The sequence below is a fragment of the Malaclemys terrapin genome, chromosome 17 (assembly GCF_027887155.1).
Source record: "Malaclemys terrapin pileata isolate rMalTer1 chromosome 17, rMalTer1.hap1, whole genome shotgun sequence".
Taxonomy (NCBI): Eukaryota; Metazoa; Chordata; order Testudines; family Emydidae; genus Malaclemys; species Malaclemys terrapin.
The window spans coordinates 26382774-26409570 of NC_071521.1; the positions used below are offsets into that span (position 1 = coordinate 26382774).

General features: G+C 44.3%; 1 protein-coding gene across 12 annotated transcripts in view; it reads right to left on the minus strand.

Annotated features, from left to right (window-relative positions):
* Positions 1–254: 254 nt before the first annotated feature.
* The window catches only part of LOC128825101 (FK506-binding protein 15-like), a 72460-nt gene continuing 45917 nt past the window's right edge, over positions 255–26797 (minus strand). For 9 of the 12 annotated variants that reach the window (XM_054007184.1, XM_054007183.1, XM_054007180.1 and 6 more), the window contains 16 exons: positions 25884–25974; positions 24460–24569; positions 23532–23642; positions 22696–22790; positions 19864–19966; positions 17283–17315; positions 15023–15194; positions 12335–12471; positions 11869–12024; positions 10896–11048; positions 8096–8188; positions 7383–7508; positions 6747–6854; positions 5669–6417; positions 4936–5029; positions 255–2801 (listed from right to left, as the gene is read on the minus strand). In XM_054007184.1, coding sequence (XP_053863159.1) covers positions 2724–2801; positions 4936–5029; positions 5669–6417; positions 6747–6854; positions 7383–7508; positions 8096–8188; positions 10896–11048; positions 11869–12024; positions 12335–12471; positions 15023–15194; positions 17283–17315; positions 19864–19966; positions 22696–22790; positions 23532–23642; positions 24460–24569; positions 25884–25974 — 2409 coding nt within the window. In that variant the 3' untranslated portion in view covers positions 255–2723. The remainder of the gene's footprint in view (positions 2802–4935; positions 5030–5668; positions 6418–6746; positions 6855–7382; positions 7509–8095; positions 8189–10895; positions 11049–11868; positions 12025–12334; positions 12472–15022; positions 15195–17282; positions 17316–19863; positions 19967–22695; positions 22791–23531; positions 23643–24459; positions 24570–25883; positions 25975–26797) is intronic. The other 3 variants (XM_054007187.1, XM_054007182.1, XM_054007179.1) reach the window with 2 other exon arrangements.

Sequence of the window (26797 nt, forward strand, 5' to 3'; positions counted from 1 at the left end):
GCACTGGGAGGGAGAGGGGTAGCAGCTCAGTCACTTCCCAATTCTGAGGCTAACTGCACAGGCTCTACTCACCCTTCTGGAGAGACCTCCTAAAAACCCTGGATCACCTCGACAGGCCTCCATTTCTCTTTTTGGACAGGAATTTCAGGGAAATTGAATGAATAAAATGAGTTGTTTAGATTTACGATTAAGCTTGCAAAGCTCACCAAACATGTACATTAAAAGCAGGAATTAAAGACCGTGTGATCCAGAAATAGATTTGTTTAATTGCACTTTTATTTTTTAGGTTTTATCAAATCTGTGAAGGAGACAGACATGGCTTTTACAGACATGTTGATTCCAAAGACCACAGTTAAAGGACAGATACATAGAGACTATCACAATGAAGGGGACTTCTGGAAAACCTGGTGTGCATGTGTTAATCCCTTTGCTCTTACACATTTATTCCATACTTTGACTTTATAGTTTCTACTTGAGAGCAAGGTGCTCTACCCCAAGCTAGAGGAGTTATGTGAAACAAGTGTTTACATTTCAGTATATTGGCTGGTTCACAGGACTCAGTCTTTCATATTTTTAGTTAAATTTGGCTACTTATCCCATTTTTATTCATTAAAACAAAGCAGTCCTTGGGTATGTGAGTCACTGTTGTCAATCAGGTTTGTACTCTGCACTGCCTGAATTAAAACAAGTTATTCTATATTTAACAGAACACTTGCAGATTTTGCTCAGGTATTTTTGTAAAAGTGTTCACAGAACCTAGGACAGATCTAAACAATTTCCATTACGCTATTATAATTTAAGTGGAAATGTTTATTTTTAAAGACAATTTGTTCCCTCCCCTCATGTGCAATATTTGCAACTCAAAATGCTGCAGGGTTGTGTACGTGAAGTAAAATGACTAGAAAATGAACATAAATAAGATTGAAACTTCCCAGCTGAGTGAAAAGCAAAAGTAGATAGAGCACAAAGAATGAAAATTGGATTTACAAATTCTGTTCCAATAACCTATGGTGTCCTGAATAAGCCGGTTAAGATATATACACCCTCATCTATAATTTAACAGTGCCCCTTTAATCTAAAGAGTTCTACTTTATACTATAATCCTGCCACCTTTAGCAGCAGAGAAAAAAGGCACAGCAGATTGGCAAATGACTGCCTGAAGTAACTCCCTCCTCCTCTGTCTGGACAGGGATCCCATTAACATCTTGTTGTCTGTAATGCTGTTGTTGTGGGGTTTCTATTGCCAATGGCAAAGTGCAGCCTGAGATGATCTAACCTGCATCACAGACAGACATACATGATGTGAATGAAGTAAGGACAGGGGTGTGAGCAGACTGTGCGGTGACAAAGATGCCTTTGGTGGGACTGGTGGGGGAGCACTAAAAGCCAGGGGTTGTGGGACACGATGGTTTCACGGTGTCAGACTGCAGTGAGTAGGAGGCAAAAATTTTTGTTGTGCAGATATTTATCGTATCAGAACTGCACTGCTGGTAAGTGCCATACACAGTTAAATAGTCAATAGTAGCTGCAAATTTTTCTTACTGTTTCACTGGACCTGTACACTTGGTAAGCAACAGACTGCCTCTTCTGCCGGCTTTTCGGCTTATGGTTTGGAGAGGCTAGTGGGATAGCTCAGCCCTAAAGGGATGAAGGTTCACAATAGGCAAAAGGGCTAGAAGAAAGGCAATCTCAGTCTCACTCTTGGTCCTATATTCAGCCAGCGTGCTGCCTCCATTGAATTAGTTTTACAGGATGTCCTGGCACACACATTAAGACCATACTGGATACACATGAACATACTAGAACCCTTCTGTGTCACTCATTTTAGTGAAGGAGGGTAAAGGGATTTAACTTCCCACAATGGGAAACACTAGAGGAATCTTTAAAGCACTTACTAGAAGCTGCAGGTCTATACTTAACAGAGTATTCATTCTCTTGGCACTCTGGTCTCAGCCTGTCAGAGCTCCATGGAGCTGTGATGAACTCACAGCCTTTGCAGAGTAGCCCTTGGCTCGGGTAGCACCATTTATTGTTTTCTACAGCTCAGCGTTCAACACTCAAAGCCTATGTTACCTCAACTCCTTCAGTTTCCACAAGGCATGTGCGTGGGCAGGAAATACTCGGATTAGAAGTCTCCATGGTAACCTACTTCATGTACTTTCAATTGGCCTCTAACTGTTTGGTGAGCATGTTTGTTAAGCCCTACAGGTGGATCCTGAAGTCTCTCTAGTGAAGGGTTAATCTGACATCCCACAGATTTTTGGAATTCTATATTTGTTGTTTTAGTATCAATTGTACTGGGAGAGGAGCAATTTTCTCTGCCCTGTTTTTGTCACTGTGTCAGCTGCAGAATACTGCCAGACTTGCTTATTCCAGAACTGGTTACAAAGTTCATACTTACATCAGAGTTTCAGATTAACAAATTGATGGCTCACACAAAAAGACAGCAACAGGAACATGCAGGACGAGTGGCTGGCTGCTTAAACTGGGCTAGCTGATCAGGCCAACGAGACTGGGTCCAACTGCCCAGCAGTGCTGTCATTTGCTTATAGCCCCAGTTAACTTGTAACCTGGGGAGCTTGGAGAGTCCCAAATCTGTTCCATTTCCATCCCAAAGGAAATGCAGCTGGTAAGTGCAAAATACACTTGAGAAGAGGCCATGTGCCCAAAGGGGAAGCTCACAGACTTGCTTGCCAGCCACATCCAAACCATCTTCCAACTCTTCATCCCAGCCAGTCCAGGTCATCATCATCGTCATCATCCCCAAAGAGTGGGGCTGGGGGAGGGTGCCCTTTCATGCTCTGAAAGCCCAATTGGAAAGCAGGGTGAGATTATTAGAGTTCAGTCTCTGTACAGTCTTGAGTATCGGGGTAGCCGTGTTAGTCTGTATCTACAAAAACAACAAGGAGTCTGGTGGCACCTTAAGATTAACAGATTTATTTGGGCATAAGCTTTCGTGGGTAAAAACCTCACTTCTTCAGATGCATCTGAAAGCTTATGCCCAAATAAATCTGTTAGTCTTTAAGGTGCCACCAGACTCCTTGTTGTTTTTGTACAGTCTTGAGAGAGACAGTACCAGGAAACCTCCCAGCGGACTGTCTTCCTCTACCTAGCATGGTGGCTCAAGCCTTTTACATCAGGTAGGAAGGTCTGCAGTCGCAGAATATGGCCATGGAGCCTTAACATCCCCTAGATGTCCCTTGCAGGAGGGTCTCTCTTGTCCCATCATTACAGTACCTTAGCTCTGAACCTGGTGATCTGTATTCCTGCTGACCTGTCACCAGACAGGTGTTGTTGCTGGTCACTGCCTTTATGTATGCAGCTCATCCCTTATGTAAGGTCTCAGATTCACTGGATAATCTCCAGTTCAGCCCCAAATTTGGGGCTCCCAAAAACCTAAGTAATCAGAACCAAAGTAAATGCAGGGTGCATAAGTAGTGATAACCTGAAGCTACTGGATGTCAGACATGAAGTTCCCCCATGTCTCGAAAGTTCTTCCAGAGCAAGCTGTGGCTTAATGCCTCAGTCATTCAGAGATAACAGAAAGACTGGGGTGGTATCCATGAAGGGACTTAGATGTTACAATGCTGAGTGGCTCAGCACATAACCTTTAGGCATGTAGAAAATCACAGAAACACTGATCCATAAAGCCAAGTCAGGCCCCTAAGTGCCCTATACAATAAATGGGGAGAGACAGGCACCACAAAAGCCAACACACTAGGTGCAGAGCGACTTAAGCTAACCAATGGGAGATGCTAAGCAGAGGGGTGTGCACTGAGCCCCACCCGCTCTGCGAATGGGATACCCCTGCCTGGACTCAGGAGGCTGAGTTGCTTAAGTGCTTCTTGCAATAATGAGTTAGGTGCTGCTCTACATGCGGTGGTACCATCCACTTTAAAACTTTTAGCCCAGTGGCTAGAGCTCTGATCTAGGATGTAGGAGAACCAGGTTCAAACCTCTTCTCCCTGCCCAAGGGGAGAAGAGATCTGAACAGGAACCTCTCCTTCGCCCCTGCAGGCAGGGGATGAAAATTGAACCTGTATCTTCCACATCCCGGGACAGTGCTGTAACCACTGGGCTCTGGGATATTCTAATGTGAGGCTCCCTCTCTCTCCTGCTGAAGCTGTTCCACTGTGGATAACTAATGAAAAAAAGTGATCGGCGCCCGGGGACTGGATCCAGGGCCTCCTACCTCCCAGGCTGGTGCCCTAATCACCGGACCACACTCCTTCCGCCCCCGTTGATTATCCCCAGCCAGTGGAACAAATATCTAAATAGTCACTGGGCCAGAGAGAGTGGGAATGACAGAGCACTAGCACCATCTCCTCCTGGATTTTGTATGAGACTTAATCCAGCAGGCAGCCTCTGAGCATGCCTACCGAAACGGTCCTCGACTTAGGTGGATGAACGCCTGTCTTCCCCAGTTTGCAAAGCACCCTCGGGCTTAGGTGGGAGACAGGCGCCTGAATGCCTAGATGGAGGCAGCAGTGCACATACTCCAGGATCTAGAACTTAGGTGTCTAGGGAACATTTCCAGTGAAGGTTAGGCACCTATAATGTTAGGTGACAGCCAAGCAGGAGTTTCCCTTAACTTTTAGGCCCAACCTGACTGGAGCCCCCAAGGGTCAAGCTGTTTTCAACCCAATCCCGACACTTCCCCTCAAACCTAAACTGTTTTTGCTGCTGCAGTGCCTCCTGCCCCTAGGGTTGGCATGGCAGCAGCTGTATGCCTTGATCCTTCCATCTGCTGCGTCCTGCTGCAGAGTACGCTGCCACTCTTTGGCACACTTCGTACGGCAGTGCACACAGCGCAATAAGGTGGCGAAGATGATCTAGTTTTGTGGACTGCAGTGGTGCTGTGCATAGAGACTTAGGTGCCTAACTCTGGAGTTCAGGTTTCTAAGTTACTTTGTGGATCACACCCCAAGTTCTTACCACTTCTTCCTCATCCTCCTCTTCGGGTGGAACTCCAGGCTTTAGTGGTTTATGGGTTGCAACTTTAAACAAGTCATCATCATTCTCAGTGAGACTAGAAAAGGACAGAGAATTAAAAGAAGCTAATTCTCAATGTGGGAAAGGAAGCCAAGAGCAATTTGCCTGCACTTTAGGAATAAGCTCTAGTCCCACCACTCAGGTTTGTATGGCAGTAACAGGCTACTCACGGATGTATGAAGCTAGTTGGGGATTATACAGTAAAGTAACAGGATTCCCCTCTAGGCAGCCAGGACAAGATCACACATTGGAATGGAACTTCACAATAGCTAGCTGTTGATAACAGCTTTGCAATGGAATCTACTGATTCAGCTAGAAACAAGGGGCAAGGACCATACTGACTGCCCAGTTTGTAGTGCAGCTCTGCAATCACCTATCCTGTAGGTCTCAGCCATACTAGCACTTTTCAGTTTCTCCCCTGGAGATAGCACTAATTTAGACTGGACACCTGCAGCTACTAATATTTTAGCCATCATTGTTCGGATTTGCTCTGAACAAGTACCTAGCTGGCTGGCCAGCCCAACCTAGCACACTGCCCTGTACCAATGGGATAGCAGCACCAGCTGCCAGATGGTTAGGCCCGACTAGCCCACCACCAGTGGCAGGGCAACTGCACAATAATGGGAAATTGAGAAAGGAGCTACTGTAGCCATAGAACTCTCCAATCACCACTAACCTGGAATCCTTCTGCTTGGGGCTAGATGCCAGTCCTTGGGGTTCTGTAGTTTCACGGTTGGTGGCTGGCTCCTTCTCTGCCATCTCAGATGTTAAGTCAGAAATGCTTGTACCCATTTCAAACCTGGGTGCATCTGGAATTCCCAGACAAGTCCCCCCCTCTGCACTTTTCAGAGGCAGGGGTTCCAGTCCTCCTGCAGGCTCCTCTGCCTTGTGCTCTGTAGCTGGCGCTTCCGAAGTCAAAGCCTCTTCCATTGCTCCCAACTTTGTGTCTAGAATAGAGGGCTCTGGTGTTTCTGCCTGAACAGATGCTATTTTTTGGGAGCTGCCTTCATGCTGATCTAGCCCACTGGGAGCACTTGCCTGCCTTTGCTCAGCCAGTACAGAGTCTACATCCTCCTCAGGATCCACCAGTCCTTGGTTGGGCTTTACCGGCTGAACTGATTCAGAGAAGGTATGCGCTTCATGCATCTCCTGGATCATCTTCACTTTCGATGCTGTAGTGTTCTGGGTCCTCTGCCCTTCTTCAGGAGATCTGGGAGGTGTGGCAATACTAGCAGACTCATCTGCTGGTTTAGTTGGGCACACAGTGCTTGGTGCTGGCTCATATTGGACAGCACCTTCATGGTCCTCCTTTGCTTTTGGTGGGCTTTCCTGTTTCCCCTTTCCAGTTCTAGGCTCCGCCTCCTCCTCGTCACTGTTGCTCTCTCGTCTCTCCTGTTGTCTACTGAGCAGCTGCAGAGTTACAGTCTGGAAAACAAAGGAAAAGGAAAAGGCAAGGAAGTGTTACTCACTAGAGATTCAAACCACCATGCAACAGCTGCTGCTCCACTGAAGGAAGGAAAGTTTCCTGATGCTTTAATATGAAAGAGGATCATCCAGCCAGGTGCACTTGAGTGGTCCATGTATTTTACTGTCCCTCACTGTTGCATCTCCTCCCATTATTTTACAGTACTCTTTTCATCGCGGTTACTAACCACAGCTTCACACTATTCCAGATCCAGGCTAGAGGTATATGCGTTCTTTTGGCCCAGGACTCATTCTCACCTTTGTTGGCTTGTATCCCATCAGTACTGTACCTTGATGGTGTTCATGATAACACCAAGAACTGTTCTGCCACTGTACGACTCCTCCAGCTCAAATTCACCCCTCAAAGTCTGAAATACCCCATTCATGATCTTCTTCACCTGAGAACAATGAAGAGGAGCATATAAATTCGATATCTGCGTAATTTGTAACATGTAAGAAAGAATGGGCCACCAAACCAACATCGTAGGCTTCTCCATACAGCAGAACAGTCAGTCCAAGAGGGACCACAGTTCTGTTTTACGAGAATGCACCTTTCACATTAGGCATGGCAGGGCTGAAGACTGCCAGAGTTGCACAAAATATAATTAGTGACAGCTTGAGCATGTGCAAATGGTATGTTTACCAGGTACGGCTACCAGGATTTTCATTCTTTAAGAAGTTGTAATCTGTATTGAGGGGTCAGGACTTCACACCAGGAGTCACACTGCATCTTTCCCTCCAAGGCCCTTGATAGAAGTAGTACTCTACACAGGAACAAGCTCATCCTCTGGGCATGCTTCCCCCAAAGAATAAAACACGTCCAGCGTGTTTAATAAATAACTCTCCCCCTACCTAGGGAAATAGTTCAGGGTAGATATGGAGTAGAGATGAGGGTAAACCAGACCACCCTGGTTGGGCCAGCTCACCTCTTCTGTAGAGTCTGCAGGCGGAGAGCTCTCCTGATTTTCCAGTACAGAGCCCTTCTCCAGCTCCCTGATACGCTCTTCATAGCGAGCCTTCAGGGCAGCAACATGGGACTGTAAGGCTGAATACTGTGAAGGTAAAGAGGTAGTCAGAGCAGCTCAATAGGTCCTCAATGACATTCACATCTTGCTAATGTTGTGCCCAGTTTGCAGCAGGACAGGCTAGGGACAGCAGCACATTTGTTCACAATGCCATGATTGTCTTTGCAAGAGATTTAAAAAAAAAAAAAACAACAAAAAACCAACAACAAAAGCCTAACATTTGCAGAGAGCTCCTAAGAGGCAGAACACACACAAGCTGCAATTTTCTCCTGTTCCTGATAAAGGAGCTTTATGCAGGATTTCACTATCTGAAGTATTTACAGAACTCCCTCAGAATTGTCCTAGGAACAACCACCATCGCCCCTACCCCTGTGAAGACAATAGTCATGCTGGGAAGGAAGAGCCTGTGGATTCCCCCAACCTTGGGATATCAAGGAGGGGGTAGGACTGCACTGGTATGCTATGCAGCAGCATTCTCTGGCAGAAGGGCTGGACCCTATCACTGGGCCCATATCAGCCACTGGAAGCTCTCTCTTTCATCCAAAGGGACAACATCGGTGACCTCAGTCAAGATACAACATCAGTGAGGGTTGGCCTCAGTGTTCACCCTTTACCTTCTCGTTGATCAGCCCCAATTGCTCCAGCTTCCCCTGAAACACAGAGAGTTTCTGCTCCTCCGCATTTCTAGAGTGTTTCAGAGCAGAAAGCTGAAAAAAAGAAACAGAATTATAACATACATAAGAACGGCCATACTGAGTCAGACCAAAAGCCCACCTAGGCCAGTATCCTGTCTTCCGACAGTGGCCAATGCCAGGTGCTTCAGAGGCAATGAACAGAACAGGTAATCATCAAGTGATCCACCCCCTCACCCATTCCCAGCTTCTGGCAAACACAGGCTAGGGACACCATCCATGCCCATCCTAAGCCATTGTTGGACCTATCCTCCATCAATTTATCTAGTTCTTTTTTGAACCTGTTATTGTCTTGGCCTTCATAACATCTTCTGGCAAAGAGTTCCACAGGTTTGACTGTGTGTTGTGTGATTTAGCTGGGGATTGGTCCTGATTTAGTTGGGGATTGGTCCTGCTTTGAGCAGGGGGTTGGACTAGGTGACCTCCTGAGGTCTTCTACAACCCTGATAGTTTATGATTCTAAGAAATACTTCCTTTTGTTTGTTTTAAACCAGCTGCCTACTAATTTCATTTGGTGACCCCTAGTTCTTGTGTTACATGAAGGAATAAATAACACTTCCTTATTTACTTTCTCCACACCTGTCATGATTTTATAGACCTCTATCATACCCCCCCCTTAGTCATCTCTTTTCCAAGCTGAAAAGTCCCAGTTTTATTAATCTCTCCTCATATAGTAGCAGTTCCATACCCCTAATCATTTTTGTTGCCCTTTTCTGAACCTTTTCCAATTCCAATATATCTTTTTGAGATGGGGTGACCACATCTGCACACAGTATTCAAGATGCGGGCATACCATGGATTTATATAGAGGCAATATGATATTTTCTGTCTTATTATCTATCCCTTTCTTAATGATCCCAAAATTTTGTTCGCTTTTTTTGACTGCTGCTATACATTGAATGGATGTTTTCAGAGAATTATCCATGATGACTCCAAGATCTCTTTCTTGAGTGGTTACAGCTAATTTAGACCCAATCATTTTATATGTACAGTTGGGATTATGTTTTCAATGTACATTACTTTGCATTTATCCACACTGAATTTCATCTGCCATTTTGTTGCTCAGTCACCCAGTTTTGTGAGATCCTTTTGTAACTCTTCACAGTCTGCTTTGGACTTAACGATCTTGATTTTTTTGTTTCATCTGCAAGTTTTGCCACCTCACTGTTTACCCCTTTTTCCAGATCATTTATGAATAATGTTGAATAGGACTGGTCCCAGTACAGACCCCGGGGGAACACCACTATTTACTTCTCTCCAGTCTGAAAACTGACCATTTATTCCTATCCGTTGTTTCCTATCTTTTAACCAGTTACCAATCCATGAGAGGATCTTCCCTCTTATCCCATGACAGCTTACTTTGCGTAAGAGCCTTTAGTGAGGAAACTTGTCAAAGGCTTTCTGAAAATCTAAATACACTATATCCACTGGATCACCCCTGTCCACATGCTTGACGACTCCCTCAAATAATTCTAGTACATTAGTGAGGCACGATTTCCCTTTACAAAAACCACATTGACTCTTCCCCAACAAATGATGTTCATCTGTGTCTGACAATTCTGTTCTTTATGATAGTTTCAACCGGCTTGCCTGGTACTGAAGTCAGGCTTACTGGGCTGTAGTTGCCAGGATTGCCTCTGGAGCCTTTTTAAAAACTTGGCATCACATTAGCTAGCCTCCAGTTATCTGGTACAAAAGCTGATTTAAATGATAGGTTACATACTGAAGTTGTTAGTTCTGCAATTTCACATTTGAGTTTCTTCAGAACTCTTGGGTGAATACCATCTGGTCCTGGTGACTTATTACGGTTTAATTTATCAATTTGTTCCAAACCCTCCTCTAATGACACCTCAATCTCCTCTGATTTATGATCTAAAAAGAATGGCTCAGGTTTGGGAATCTCCCTCACACCCTCAGCTGTGAAAACCGATGCAAAGAATTCACTTAGTTTCTCTGCAATGGCCTTATTGTCACTGAGTACTCCTTTAGCATCTCAATTATCCAATGGCCCCACTGGTTATTTAGCAGGCTTCCTGCTTCTGATGTACTTAGCAAAAAAAAAAAAAATTATTACTTTCTGAGTCTTGGTTAGCTGTCCTTTAAATTCTTTACTGGCCTTTCTAATTATACTTTTACACTTCATTTGTCAGAGTTTGTGCTCCTTTCTATTTTTTTCATTAAGATTTAACTTCCACTTTAAAGGATGCCTTTTTGCCTCTCACTGCTTCTTTTACTTTGTTGTTTAGCCACGGTGGCACTTTTTTGATTCTCTACGTTTTTTAAATTTAATCAGCAGCAGAGATGCATTTTTACTATTCCCTTTCCACCAGACCTATCAAACCTTTCCCCTCAGAAAAATGGTCATGCTCAGTAGACATCAGCTACAGCATTTCCTGCTAGCTAATTCTGTTCTGAGGTCAGCATGCCTCTTCTCTGCCCTGTACAGAACCCCTATACATCAACAGCCAGCCTCCGTGTTAATCCCAACCACTCAGAGTTAATGGGGGCAACATCCAAACACATCCTCCAGTCAAGAGGGACACTGTCATCTCCTCTGAGAAGCCAGGAAACGGAAAACACTAGCCACACCAAGGTGGCAGAACACTACTGGGTATGTGATTCCCGACTACACCCTTCTCATTTGCTTCCGAAGGACAACAGCATGCGGGAAAGAGGTAGAGAAGTGAGTGTATAGACAAGTAGTTAGCAAGGGAGAGTGTACCTTCTCTTCCAGCTGGGTGATATGCTGCTGTTGAGAGTCTCTCTGCTCACACACCTCCTGATACTGCCGTAAGTGCTGCTCCTTGGCAGAGACCAGCATGCGCTCACATTTTGCTTCCCACTGGGATTCCAGCTCTGCCTGGATGAGTGACTGCTGCCCATGAAGTATCAGAAGTTATTAGCAGGGAGCTACCAATACGTGACAGTTACATCCACTCTTATGAGCAGAGAATTCTGGGGTTGGGCTGGGGCAAGGTTCTGCCATCTTGGAGTTAGTGTTCTATCCCTGCAGCATTTCCTCCCCACACAAAGCACAATTCTATCCTCCATGGTAGAGCAATTCTCTAATGCTGGCTCAGATTGCAGCCCCTTGCTTCAAATAGCAACAGCAATTGGTGAAGGAAGCCCAACAGTGATGGAGCCCCATTCACCCTTCCCTCTACCAACAACTCTACTCTTCCCCAACTCCACTCTGACTAGTTAAAAAGGAGCTCCGCTCTTTTCCTGCTCTGTTAGCCAAGAGGCATCCACCCTTGTGCCATCTTCTGATCACTGCATCACTTGCTCTGGAAGATCAAGCAGGCAAGATTTGCACCCATCAGAATTCAGGCTGCTCCTGTTGCCCCAAAGCCACACAACAGCTGGCTGGAGACCAAACTCAGAATCACAGCCCATTGTTTTGAAGTTAGGAGCCTTCCTTACTCCCCAACTAGTGTAGTTTCCTGTCTGCCTGGGTTACTTAATTCTTTGAAGTCATCGGTAAGAATCCTGGAGCAGGAGGTAAAGGCAAAGCCAACACAGGCCAGCAAAGCAGAGGAGAAGCACTGAAGACTAATCCCCTTAGTGAAGCAGGGTGCTATTTCTTCACAGAGCAACTGATGCAGCTTTATCCAATATGTATTTGCTATCTATAATCAACTGGCTTTCCAGCTGGAACTCACACAAACCAATCCAGTTGGAGGAGATCCCCTCACCTGCTCTGCTGCTGCTTGATCAGTTGAAGTCCGTGCCTTTTTCAGGAGCTGTCGAAGCTTGCCCAGTTCTTCCTGGTAGGACCTGCGAATCTCATCCATCTCTTCCTCAGCCTGGCTTCTCTCCAAGAGGGATTTCTTCTTCCTCTCAACAAGGTTCTGGGGCACAGATAGTGGTATGTCTGAGCACAGGTCTGGACTGCATCCAGATAGCGTCTCATCCCCTGGGGCACTGTGGGCAATCTCATTGTCATTACTATTATATATGGTCATTAACATACAAAGAACTTTAAAATCTATGTAAGTGCACTCCTGAACTGATGTGCCAAAACTGTGTTGTTTGTAGGGAAAAAAGAGTTGCCAATCCAGAATTTGGCTTGCCTTGTGTGGGTCTGCAGAAACACTAGGTTAAGTTTAGCATCCGACTGGAACTCTGCATCTCCCCTGAAATGTAGATGCTTGGGCCTACCTTTTCCAGGTTCTCTTTCTCTACTTTCAGGTCTGCTAGCTCTTCTTCCATCGCCGTAACCTTCAGGTCCAGTTGCCTGCGGCTCTGCTTCTCAGCTCTGAATTTAGCTTGTGTGTCTTCTGAGGATTCTTGGAGCTCTGCAAGAACACAGCTCACTGTGGGTTTCCACACTTCCTATTTCAGATTAATCTGAATGGAAGAAAGCTTACAGCCCATAGCAAGAGTAGAACAGAGAAGGGTCACAGAACATGTTAATGGCTGTTGTTATGCGGACTGAAGGTAGGACAAGTAGTAATAGGTTTAAATCTGCTGCAAGGGAGACTTAGGTAAATAATAGATTCAAACCTATTACTTCTTGTCCTACCTTCAGTCCTCGTAACAGCCATTAACATATCTGAAGACTTATCAGATTCTTCCCCCCCCCCCCCCCCCCCGTCTTTTTTCCCCTCAAGAGTTCTTTTAGCAGCTAAACATTTTAGCCTTTCCTCATAGGTCAGGATTTCTAAATCATTTTTTTTTGTTGCTCTCCTCTGGACTCTAATTTGTTCTCTTCTTTCCTCAAATGTGGTGCCCAGAACTGGAGAGTACTCCAGCTCAGGCCTCACCAGTGCTAGGTGGGACAATTACTTCCCAAGTCTTACATACAACACTCCTGTTAATACACCCCACAATGATATTAGCCTTTTTCGCAACTGCATCACATTTCTAAGAGTCTTCGGCTCTCGCATTGCGCACTGACCTCTTATTAAACTTCAAAGATATCCAATGAAGTGACTACTTGTGTTGATTTTATTACCCTAAAGAAATACTGGTACATTACATATTGACTGAACTAACCCTTCAGAGTTTGTCTGGCTCTTACATGGAAAACACCTGGGAAACTAGCTGTTTTCAGAAAGAGGTGGAAAGGTTTCTGGCCCAAGGAAGGACAAGATGGGTCAGGATTCTTGACCAAAGCTACTCCTAATCTGATATTTTGCTGCCAGGAAAAATACAAAACAAAACTGAACTTCTGCTTGCATCCAGTCCGCTTCTCTACTACCAGCTTGAGCAAACTGTCAACAGAAGACAGAGCAGCCAGGATTCAGCCTGGGGGCAGGAGGAATTGGTCAGTATAATGGAAAAAAAAAACTAATAACTCCTCTTCAGGTTCATAGTACACAGTCTCCTGAAGGCAAGTGCCTATATATAGCCAAGAAGAGCTTAATAGTGAACTGAAAAGTAGAGTCCCCTTTTTAGCTCAATTGGATGAAGCAGAAACTTTACATTTATCCACATTAAGTGATTGGGCAACAAAATGGCAAATGACATTCAGTTTTGTGAGATCTTTGTGAAGTTCTTCACAGACTGCTTTGGTCTTAACTATCTTGAGCAGTTTAGGATCATCTGCAAACTTTGCCACCTCACTGTTTACCCCTTTCTCCAAATCATTTATGAATAAGTTGAATAAGATTGGTCCTAGGACTGACCCTGGAGGAACACCACTAGTTACCCCTTTCCATTCTGAAAATTTACCATGTATTCCTACCCTTTGTTCCCTGTCTTTTAACCAGTTCTCAATCTGTGAAAGGATCTTCCCTCTTATCCCATGACAACTTAAGTTACGTAAAAGCCTTTGATGAGGGACCTTGTCAAAGGCTTTCTGGAAATCTAAGTACACTATGCTCACTGGATCCCCCTTGTCCATGTGTTTGTTGACCCCTTCAAAGAACTCTAATAGATCAGTAAGTAGTGAGAAAAAAAAGCAGCAAAAGCTTTGAAGTGTTCAGTCAATTTTTTGGTTTTGTATTTGGCTGTGCAATATTAAGTATGGGGAGGAGAAGCTTTCTTTTTGAACCCATCTGGTAATCAGCTTATGCTGTCAGAGTATGAGGCCTGTTGAAACCCTTGTCATTTTATGGGCTACTATTCATCTAAAAGTCATATCCTTTTATCTATCTCACCGAGTTATTTATCTCCATAGCTTCTTATGGCAGGAAGCAGGAGGCTTCACAGTTAGTGCATATATTCTGTACCATGGTATTTCAAGAAGGCTGCTCACCCAAGAGGTGCCAATGTCAGAAAGAAGGTGTATCTCACATGCAGTCCAAACTCAGGTAGTTCCATTATGCCTAACTAATCCCTGCATTTATGTTAATTATTGACTTCCTCTCTTAAGCCTTGGCTGTGTTCCACACGAGAACTAGATTCAGTAATCTTTGGGATAATGGTGCTATAGGAACATGGACTAGTTGACCCAACTGCAAAAGGGGCTTAGTTGCACGACTCACTAAGGACTTCCATACTCTCTGGCAGGGCACCCTCAGTGGGTGAAAGGGAACCACTAGTTCATCAGTTTAAATCTAGTCTAGCTCGGTAGAGACAGAAGTGATAGGTACAGGACGAAACCCACCAGCCTAACAGGAAGGTGTCCACATGAGAGGCTGTCCTAACAGGCTCCTTTGTTGGCCATCTCAGCAGGGAGGCTAAGCACTGATTTGCACATAGAGGCAGAGCTTCCTTCTCTCCCCTAGTTGGCCCCTCTAGCTGAAAGCTAAGGCACATTATGCTAAATAGATCTTTTTTTGGCAATTCAGACAGCTGCCACTGAAGTATAGAGTTAAGATCACCAATACAGCTGACCTCAAGTTAACAGAGAACTAGACCATGATCTAGGCAATAGAACCCACCCCCTGACCGACCCCTTACCGGCTAGTTGTGCTTGCAGTTTGTTGAGCTGTGCCTCATTCATCTCTGCCTCCTGCAGGGCTGTGGTCAGCTGCGTGTGCAAGTCCATCTCCTTCTTCTGGTGAGCAGTCAGCTCCAACTGCAGACGGGAGACCTGTGCTGTAGCAGCTGCCAGCTCCTCTGCAACTTTGACCTGCAGCACAGAACAGGGGGAAATATCAGAACTCCTAAGTACTTAAGGAGGGCCATTTAGGTATCTAGGGCAAAAAATTGGGGATTGGTCCTGCTTTGAGCAGGGGGTTGGACTAGATACCTCCTGAGGTCCCTTCCAACCCTGATATTCTATAAAGTGGGGTTTCCAAAAGTTGACTCACAGTCAGTGCTAGGAGCCCAGATTCCACGCTTGGTTTGCCTAACTAGATGGCAGATGCCCTCCTGCATTAGAGATACACCTTGGTGGAAGTTGCAGGCCAAAGATGAAGCACTGTACATTGAGCTGAGTGGCAGCAGGGACAGGATCATTGCCCTACTAAAAATAGGGTGGCTCTGGGATACATAGTAAAGCACTGTGGGCCCTATTTGACCACACCCTCCACCCTGATTTATTCTAGTGGCTGGCAACAACCTCATCTCCAAGACAGATTAAAGCAGGTCACTTCAGGAAGTATTTTCTGAAAAAGCTTTAAATGAGACATGTGTTTCACTGGTTGGCTGCTCTGTTCAGCCCTTTGGGACTACCAGCTGGCCAGACATCGAAGCCTAATTGCCCACAAAAAGCCTAGCAGGAGTCTGCCACTCCCAAACACACACAGCTCCCTGGAGGTTGCAAACAGGCTGAGTGCCAGGGTAGCAAGTCTGATGTTACAATTCTGTCCCTGTCCTTCTAGATTTGTCAAACAATTAAAATGGACTGGATGATGTGCTCCTGGGAATAAAGCTATGTTTGAGATGGGTAATAGTCAGATGGGAGTGGACTTGCAGACTATTTTCAAGTGAGTATAGGAATCAGTTTATGAAGGACTAGTTGTGGAGAGGGAATTTCAGAGCAGGATATGTACTCTGCATTCTCTAGATGGTTAGGTACACGCTTATTTGCCAAGGTATTTTTCTGGCTTGCCAAGTTATGCGCTGTAAAGTGCGAGTATTATATACTTTAACAGTGATCACTGTTCTATTAAACTTTTACATTTGGATTTTATTTAAGCCAGTGATTCACAGGAAACCAGAGCTAATAGGGGTTCTCACAGACAACTTGTTAATTAAAACTTCTTGTTAAAACAAAACAAAACACTGAAAAGGCTCAAAGCATCTCAAAGAAAAGGATACAAACTAGATCCAGCTCCAAGTCTTTTGGGATAGGGACAAAATTCATGAAGAATATGCTGTAAAGACAGGCTGCATTATAATAGTGTGAACTTAAACAGTTCCTATTGTAGTTAAAAGTTGCATTCAGATTCCCAACAGGTTCTCTTTTGTGCCCCACATAGTTCCAGCCCAATTTCCTCTTGGGCTAGCTACTTGCTGGCATTCAGAGAACTACCTCAGGTCTTGAATTACTGCTGGTCTCAAACTTGGAAAATGGATCTGTACACCAGAGACTGACACTGTGGCTATTAATCAATCTTACTTAGAGACCTCTCTCAAAAGTATCTTAGTTACTGGGCTGCCAATCACACTTCCCCAGTGGGAAAAAGTGTGTGATCACTTAATTAAACAACAAAGTACCAGTACCTGTGGATTAAGCACCTGTGGATAAGCTATGTGAAGTGATCAGTGCTGACATAGTTCCTAGAACAGCATTCCCTTTTGTTCTCTTTTGGAAGGGTGAAAAAAGATCATTACCAATGTAGCTTATAAATTGTGGGTTTTTTTTGTTTTGTTTGTTTTTTTTCCCCATCTCCAGATAAGCTGCCTCCAGCAGTTTTCATAAACTCAAAGGAAAAAACAAACAAACAGTTTCTGTGCTGAAATCAGCAGAGGTCAAAAAGAGGGTTTTTTTTGGTTTGGTTTTTCCCCTATTAACTTCTGTATTCTGTGCAACAGTATCTGAACTCCTCAGGTTGGTAAGTTTCCATCCACTCAGTTCAAACAGTTGAAAGGATTTTGCTCATAATTCTTCCTACCCAGCCTCCTGCCAAGAAAAGTGTTGGCTGTGGACTGTAAAGATGCAGGAGAATCTTCAGCTCAGAAAGACTTTATCAAAGTTAGAGGCATGTGTAAACTGTAGGTTATGGGAGAGAAACCCTCAAGGCTCTAGACAGTCAGGGACACACTGCCTCACCTGGTCCCAGCCCCGATCCACTGGCAGCATGTGCTGGGAAGAGAAAGCAGTAACAGGAAACAGGAAGAGTTAGAAAGGCAAAAGCATTAATTTCTTAGAACAGCTAAATGTGGCATTACAGGGGCCTGAAATGTGACAAGAGAAGCATTCAACCTATTTCTTGTTTGACAGCTGCAAAAGTTCAAAGGCAGAAAGAACAGCAGTGAAGCCATTTTTAAAAAGCAAGGGGCTAAATCTCTCTAAATGTGCATGACTGTATGGAACATGGATAGTCAAATGGACTATGCATTCAGCTGGGAGCCAGGAGCTTCTGCATTCTAATGTCTGTACTGCCAGTGACAGCAAGTCATTTCACCATTCTGGAGAGCGGTGATACCACCAACCTTATAAGAACATGGCAAAAACGTTGATATCAAACACTCTGAAAGTGCTAAGCAGAAATGTATTACCCCAAGGGCAGCAAGTTACAGATTCATTGCTCCTCACTGAGACCTGGGCCATGCCGGGATAGAGGGCTATCCCCCAGTTTGCATACACGGGAGCAGAGAATCCTCTCAGATCTTCCAAGGTCCTCTCCCCTGATCTATTACTAAAACTACATCAGGAATTTGTCTCCATTGCAACAACTGACATAGCTACATCAGAGCAAACCCCAAGGATAGACAAGAAAAGCCAGAGTTTGCAGTGATACAGCTGACTCGCGTTTAGGGTGACCAGATGCTAAGTTGAAAATAATGGGACTGCCTGGGGGGGGAAGGGGGGGGGGGGGAGGAGGAGAGAGGAGGTGTGGACGGACTCTTTAATTGTTACACTCACCCATCTCGGTCTTTGGCGGCAGGTCCTTCAGTCACTGACGGTCTTCGGCGGCATTTCAGCGGTGGGTAATAAATCTTGCCACCAAAGACAGAGGCACCCGCCGCCGAAGACCTGGATGGGCGAGTGTGTAAAAAAAAGCCCGAAACAAAATATCGGGACAAATGGCGTCCCGACCATACTTCGGGACACGGGACAAACTCCTCAAAATCGGGACAGTCCCAATTTTATCGGGATGTCTAGTCACCCTACTTGCGTTTGAAGCCAGGGTAAGCATCTCCAGTGCAAATCATGGCTTTTCTAACCTACAGGAGAGTCAAATGAGCCACTGAAATTGACTCCTGGAATTGGCTCAAGTCTCAGCAGACAGGGCCTAAGGATGGATGCAATCTCTCTAAAGAAAATACTTTGAATGAATGGTACTTTCCTACATAAGCAATCCCTGTGGTTGCCACAGTGGTGATGTGTGCTCAAACAAGAATGGAGGTTTATCAGTAGCCTCAGTCCATGATGCCACATGGCTGGAGCGGACTTGCAATAGTTATTGTTTCTGTAGTTTGCCAAGGGCTGTTGCTGGAGAACATACCCAACAAAGTACTTCTTGCTTCATGGTCTAGTTGCACCCAGCATAAATTCAATCACTCATTGCTGTGGATCCTGTGTGTTCCCTAACCAACAAGAGAGGCAGCTACTATACTTTAGAAGGAACTAGGGTCTCCACTTCTTTAAAGTCCACCAATAAGACCAGTGGGTCTCATACAAGGAAGCAGAGGTAACACAAGCACTTATGATTAACGCCAAACAGGAAATATATCAATACATATGGAGTGCACACCACAAAGTAGGGCACAGCAGGGCAAGGTTCATACGTTATTTTGGCAAAGTACAAAAGGGGCCAGCAATATACTCAAAGCCCCCCTCACGCTAGTATATTAGAATGGGCTACAGTCTTCCAAATACATCTGCACAGGCCTAACAAGCAACACATGGCTGTACTTACTGGGTTCCTACACATGGTACAGAACTGAAGGCAGCAGGATGGAAAGAAACATCTGGTTCCACGTTAAACTAACATGGCTACTTGAGAGAGAAGATGGGTGAGGAAGTAAGTCCAATAAGAAATTGCCTCAGCCACCATGTCTCCCTAATTTCCTGGGACCAACACAGTTACACTACAAATGGCTATTAGAAGTGAGTTTGACAAATAACACTATATTACCATATCTGAAGCCTGAGGTTTCACTGATTTTTGAAATCAAGACATCTTACCAGAGAATCAAATCTATCAGGTAAGAGGATTGTTATATGAATATTTAGCTGTGCCCAAGTTCTACCAGCCATTTAGTAGTAGGAAAGGAGCTTATCTGGGAATCTGACAATGTAGTAAAATAGGCAATGTGCATTTTGAAATAGTTATGAGGCCCTGCTAATATACATGGCAGCTTAACTTTCTGTTTTCATACCAAATGGTAGCTAAGAGTAACTTTTGTACCTTCCATATCAATTTAGCAATTGAAAGACTATCCAAGCTAAAACATCTTTAAGCCTTATGCAATAGAAGCTACAGCGCTGGGGCCATGCAAACACTTAGACAGATCATAATGAACACTAAGGTAACGGCTTTAGAAGTCGTGATTAAGAACCACTGGGTTCTCTTTTTAGGAGAGTTTTAGATCAGAATTCCCAGTGTCTGTTAGACAGAACTGCAAACCCCTCTCTAGCCTCAGTCAGAGCTCTGTGCTTGTACTTATTGCTTAGCTAGTTTTACCTTCTCCTGCTCTGCATGCAACACCCTTGCCTGAGTGTGTTCATTTGTTGTTTGCAATGAGTTGTTTCTCTGCTCCATCAGCAGGTTGCTCTGTTCAACATACCTAGGAAAGGGGGGGAAAAAAATCATAGAAAGCGACTTGAGCACAAACACAAAAGGGGACTTGAAGTGAAAGCCTATTATGGAGGAAAGAAAACAGTGTTTGTGACAAAGCCTCGTTAACAGAATAAGTTTTAAAACAACTCTGTGTGATGTCTTGCACACAGATGAAACTAAGGATATGTGGCTATTTAAGATCTGTCAGTTTAAGGCCAGAAGGGACCATTAGGACATCTAGTCTGACCTGCTGTACTCCACAGGCCACCAACACCACCCAGCACTTGTACGCTAAACCCAACCACCAAAACAAAAATCAAAGTACTATAGACCACAGGAGACTAGATTATTCTGTGCCACAGGTAGGACTGAGGTATACCAGTATTTGAGGCTCTCCTGAATGCCAGGGAAATTAAATGATATACACCCAGATAAACTTGGCAAATGAGATGCACCCACATGCTGCAGAGGAAGGCAAAACCCTCCCAACGTCACTGCCAATCTGACCTGGGGGGGAAATACCTTCCTGATGCAACATATATAATGAGTTAGACTCTGAGCATGTGAGCAAGAACCAGCCAGCCAAGCACCTGAGAGAGAGAGAATGCTTAGTGCCATCTCAGAGCCCTGGCCCATCCTGCCCAATGTCCCATCTCTAGCCATAAACATCCCTGATGCTTCAGAGGTAGGGAAAAAAACCCTCCCAGAATACATTGGGAGAAAAAATTATCTTCCTGGCTGGCTGAAACCCTGCAGCATAAGCTTTAGGAACATAAGAGATAAACTGGAAGTGAGCTTCATGGCTGCTGAGCTCTGCCAAACACCATCACACAATTGCACTCAAATCTGTCCTGCTCTGTTAGAATTAATTACGGTATAGACCTGTTTACGTGCGAATCTGCTTAACACGCAGCAGCGCCATGCCTCCCAGTGCTACCTATTTAACACGCGAGACTTGTTAACATGCGGTACAGGAACTTGCTATGTAGCGCTACAGATTTGCTCATTAACTCACTGACATAGAAATCGACAGGAAGTGCGGAGCAGAAATGTGTTGTAGGCCTACTGGCGTTTCCTCTTCCTTTGATCGCCGATATTGGTAAAGACATATCACACATGCTTAGTCATTGTCACGCTAGAGAGATATACAATATATAATAATATACTACATTAGAAAATTTTAACTGTAGGCCTAATATAATGGCAGAGGGCAAGTGTCAATGCTCCTACACTGTAGAAGAAAAGCTAGCTGCAATAGATCGAGTAAATAATGGAGAAACCCTGGCCAAAGTTTCAAAAGATATTGGGATTGCTGAATCTACTCTTCAAGGATGGCTAAAAATCGAATCTAAACTGAATAGCTGTGTACAAAATATTGATTCTGCTGCAGGGCTTAAGCAAAAACGTGTGCACTATTCAGCAAAACCCATAATCGACAAAGCCATGCGCACGTGGTTTCCTCAGGAAAGGCTGAAAGGAATGCCGCTAAACTGGTACAGTACTCTTTTAAAGTTTTAGTGATTTGCTGCGTATTTAATGTTATTAGATTACACATTTGAATTTATATTCTTGCAAAGAGCCGTTAACAGATAGACCTGCAGTATTTGAGACGCTGTGAATACGTATATAATCCTAGATAATTATACATGTACTGTATATATAGATATTTCAGCATGGCCCTCTTAACCCATGGTCCATTAACACGCAGTCGTGATGGTTTGACTCCCGGCATCCAAGCGTAAAAAGGTCTGTGCTGTAAGTTGTTTGCTCCCACAGCTCCTATTGGAAAGGCTGTTCCAGAACCTCTCCCTCCAATAGTTAGAAATCTCCTCATTTCCAGCTGAATTTGTTCATGGCCAGTTCACGTCCATGTTTTTGTACCAATACTGTCCTTTAGTTTAAATAGCTCTCCATCTCCCTGGTATTTACCTCCCTAATGTATTTAGGCAGGGCAATCATATTCCCATCTCAGCTGCCTTTTTGCTAGACTAAACAAGCCAATCTCTTCCAGTTTCCTCTCATATGATAGGCCCTCCATTCCCTTAATCATCTTCATTGCACTAGTTCAAGATGAATTTAAAGACTGGAACATGGGTGACCAGGATCATACACAGTATTCCAGATGAGAGAGAGAGTATGCTGCAAGTTACAGAAACATTGGTGAATCTAGAGATAGAGGAAATTGGTTAGTAACTTTGCTCCATCCTCCTGCCAAGAGAGCAGTGTTGCTGCAGTACAATGAAATGTTTAATATCCCAAGTGATGAGGCTTTCACCACTTCCTTTGGGAGACTATTCCATTCTAGAGACATTGTATAGCATATATCTGAGAATGGGGATACATTGGGAATACATCCCATGCACCAGCACCCTTCTCCATTTGACCTGAAGGAGAAGCAATAAGAATAACCAGAGAGAGCACACTCCTCTCCCTTTAGCCATAAGGATTGTTGTTGTGATGTGGTCAGGAAAAGCAGCAGCAGGTCTTTACCTGCCTGCTGTGCTCCAAGTTTATGCCAAACTCCAGTTTCAGAGATATGCACACCTAAAGTACCTACAAGAAAGGCATATCCTTGTGCTAGAACCCAAAGAATCTAGGACCCCCTGTCCCCTGAATTCAATACTCTTTGTTCCATTCAGCAGTGAAATGAAGACCTTCTCTACAGGCAAAAGAGAAAGTGCAGTTAGTAGCCACACATCTGTAGCCATGAGTAGGCTGCACCCGCCCATTCCTCACCGTTGATTTCGCTCAATCAATTCGCCAATCTTCTCATTCTGTTCTTCAATACGGCTGCTCTTCTCAAATATCTCCTGCTTCAACCTCTCGTTCTCCTAAGGTGTAACCACAGAGTATGAGCATAGTCATCTTATTTGGGGTGACCAAGGGGATGCCACCTACAGCTGACTTCATTATCAGAAGAAATGTAATGTTTCAGAGTAGCAGCCGTGTTAGTCTGTATCCGCAAAAAGAAGAACAGGAGTACTTGTGGCACCTTAGAGACTAACAAATTTATTAGAGCATAAGCTTTCGTGGACTACAGCCCACTTCTTCGGATGCATATAGAATGGAACATATATTGAGGAGATATATATACACACATACAGAGAGCATAAACAGGTGGGAGTTGTCTTACCAACTCTGAGAGGCCAATTAATTAAGAGAAAAAAAAAAACTTTAAAAAAAAAAAGCCCAGTATAGACAGTTTGATAAGAAGTGTGAGCATACTGGGCTATCTTGATTATCACTTCAAAAGTTTTTTTTTTTCTCTTAATTAATTGGCCTCTCAGAGTTGGTAAGACAACTCCCGCCTGTTTATGCTCTCTGTATGTGTGTATATATATCTCTCCTCAATATATGTTCCATTCTATATGCATCCGAAGAAGTGGGCTGTAGTCCACGAAAGCTTATGCGCTAATAAATTTGTTAGTCTCTAAGGTGCCACAAGTACTCCTGTTCTTCTTTTTGAAGAAATGTAATAGTAATGCTGCTACCGCCTAGGCAGCTACAGAATACAATATCAGTTTCCTTACTGAGGAACCAACAAGGTTACCCTAGCACTCAGCCACCCTCACCTGAATAATGCGCTGGATGTTGCTCATGATCATGGCAGTTTCCATGGTAACTGAAGAGATGCCAGGTAGCAGCAAGTTATTGCTAGTGTTTTGTTTCTGTAACTCCTCCACCTGTAAAGAATAAACCATGGAAGCCAAACTTAAGCAGGATGTTAATGTGAGCATTAACATCACAACTTGTCACAACTTCACCTGAGACACACAAAGTAGGTGAAGTAGTATCTTTTATTGGACCAACTTCTGTTGGTGGATGATACAAGCTTTCTAGCTTCAGCTGATCACTCACACAGCAGTTGTAGAATATGCATGTAAACTACAGCCATGCCACCTTGTGCAGGGCTGTGGGTTCCTCGGATGCGAGGCACTAAGGCCTAGTCTTCACTTACCGGCTGGTCCGGCGGCACGCCATCGATGTTCTGGGATCGATTTATCGCGTCTGGTTAAGACGCGATAAATCGATCCCGGAAGTGCTCACAGTCGGCGCCGGTACTCCAGCTCGCCGAGAGGAGTACGCGGCGTCGACGGGGGGAAGACTTCCAGCCGCGTCTGGACTAAGGTACTTCGAATTCAGCTACGTTATTAACGTAGCTGAATTTGCGTACCTTAGTCCGAAGTCCGGACTAAGTGGGGACCAGCCCTGAGTGTACGATCATAATAGACAGCTCCTTCATGAGGATCATCTTACTGCAACTGGGCTTTTTTTATAGTAGTCAAAATTGCATGTGAAGTATAATTAGTGAAAACTCCACCTTTATATGGTTAAGTTACTGCATAATGTACAAGCTAAACACAGCAGCTTGAACTCTTCAACAGAACACCTACTTCTGAGGCACTCTATGGCTGAGAAGGGCAAGTGGCTTTATCCCCTTGTGAACAAGCCCCCTCCACATCAGGTCTCTCTCCTTTACTGCCAGGACTATATCATTACCTTGGCAGCTAGATAATCCATTTTATCAGCTACTTTGCTAACAGCCATTCGGATTTCAGTGTTATGTTGTCGAGCTTCTGTCATCAAGAATGAAGTAACATCACTAGGTGCTAGAAAGGGAAGGAGAGAGGTGACCAGTTAGCGTGGCAAAAAGACCACCACAGAAGCAGAAGTATTTGCATTGGTCTGCGTTCAAAGCCTGGCAGCTACAGGGACTGCCATCTTCCTAAAGGTCAGTGATTAAGAAGATCTAGAAAACAAGACATGTTATTGCTTTAACTATAAGAAACCAGGTCTATAATGGCAGGAAATCAATGGGACTTGTTTACAGCAATTCATACATTCCAAGGTCAGAAGGATCATTGTGATCATCTAGTCTGACCTCCTGTGTAACAAAGACCAGAGAACTTCCCCAAAATAATCCCTAGAGTAGGGATTCTCAACCTTTTACTCCCCCCATCTCCCCCCTGCTATAAAAAGTCCACAGCCCACCTGTGTCACAACTGTTTTTCTGCATACAAAAGCCAGAGCCAACGTTAGGGGGTAGCAAGCAAGGCAATTGCCTGAGGCCACACACCACAGGGCCCCCCACAAAGCTAACTTTTTCAGGCTTCATCTTCAGCCCTGGGTGGTGGTGCTCAGACCCCAGGCTTCAGCCCTCTGCGGTGGGGCTTCGGCTTTCTGCCTTGGGCCTCAGCAAGTTTAATACAAGCCCTGCTTGGCAGCCCTCCTGAAAGCTGCTTGCAGCCTCCCAGTGGGCCCTGGAATCCTGGTTGAGAACCACTGGCCCTAGAGCATTTCTCAGAAAAACATCCAATTTTGATTTAAAGACTGCTAGTGATAGAGAACCTACCACGACCCCTGAGAAATTGTTCCAATGGTTAATTATCCTCACTGTTAAAAATGTATGGCATATTTTTCCAGTTTGAATTTATCTCGCTTCACCTGCCAGCCATTGGACTGTTACACTATTCTATCAGATTGAAGAGCTCATTGTTAAATATTTGTTCCCATGTAGGAATTTATAGATTAAACATTTGGCAGCCACAATGACAACCACATGGAATAGGATAAACAATTAATAATTTATAATGAAATTTAACAAGTGACTATGTTAAAGAGTCACTAGCCACGTGCACACTCGGGAATAGATCTTAGGAATTTTTTTGCCCATATTAGTCCCTCCCCTGAGTGCACCTTGCGGGGCAGGGTCGAAATTTGAATTATTAAGAATCATTTGTCCTTATCTGACATTAAAAAAATAACATGGCACAACATAAAACTGAGCCAGCAGATGTAAGGGTTCTGAATGGGACGGGTGTATGTCTGCTTCCAGTCCTGTGTGGATATTTATTACAAAAAAATATTTACACTGCATCAGTGCAGCTGAGAGATTTCATATGGTGCACATTTTCCTGACATACCTTGGAAAGGTGATGGATACATCTGTCCTACAGGCTGGAGCTGGGAAGCAGCTGCAGTTTGTGAATAGGCATATGCCATTTCTGCATACGGCTAAGGGAAGAAGACACTTCATTTTGTTTTGTTCTAACAGTTTCAGTTACACGCTACTCACTATAATTTCTGTTATGGATGAAGTTTGAGAAAGAAGGTCTGAGTGGAGCATCTGTAGATTAAATAGTCTCAAAACGGATGCTAAAACAGCAAATGCCAATGAAGCCATTTTTAAAGAAGAACAAGAATAAAACCCATTCACTTCTGTCCTACCTAGAGATGACCACCACAAAACCCAAATAAATTTTCTCCTGACAAGCGTTCCTCACTCAACGTAAGTGAACTGAAGCATTTGGGAGTCACAAATGCTATTAACGCAAAGGCTTTCCATTTAGTCCAAAACAGGAGTTTTGCAAGGGAGTGTGAGAGCCGGATACACCTAGTAAACGTTCTCTAAATTTAGGCCAATTAACATTCCACCCACAAAAAACATCAACAACCCCCCCCCCCCCCCCCGCCAAGAGTACAAATAATACAGGCACAAGTCCAGCAGCAGAGTAGGGGCTATCTAGTTTATTGCACTGAATACGGCATGTATTATTATTACCTGCCTTGTGGGAAAGTGGCAGATAGCCCTCAGAGCAAGTGCAGGCTCTTGAGACTAAAGTGGCTGAACTGGAAGAGCTAAAGGAGACAGAGAGGCACATAGAGGAGACTCTCAGGACACAGTAGAGAAGTTCCACTCCCCAGAGGACAGCCTCTGTGCTGTTGAGGAGGATGAAAGTCTTGAATTTATCTCACTTCACCTGCCAGCCATTGGACAGTTACACCATTCTATCAGATTGAAGAGCTCATTGTTAAATATTTGTTCCCCATCAAAAGG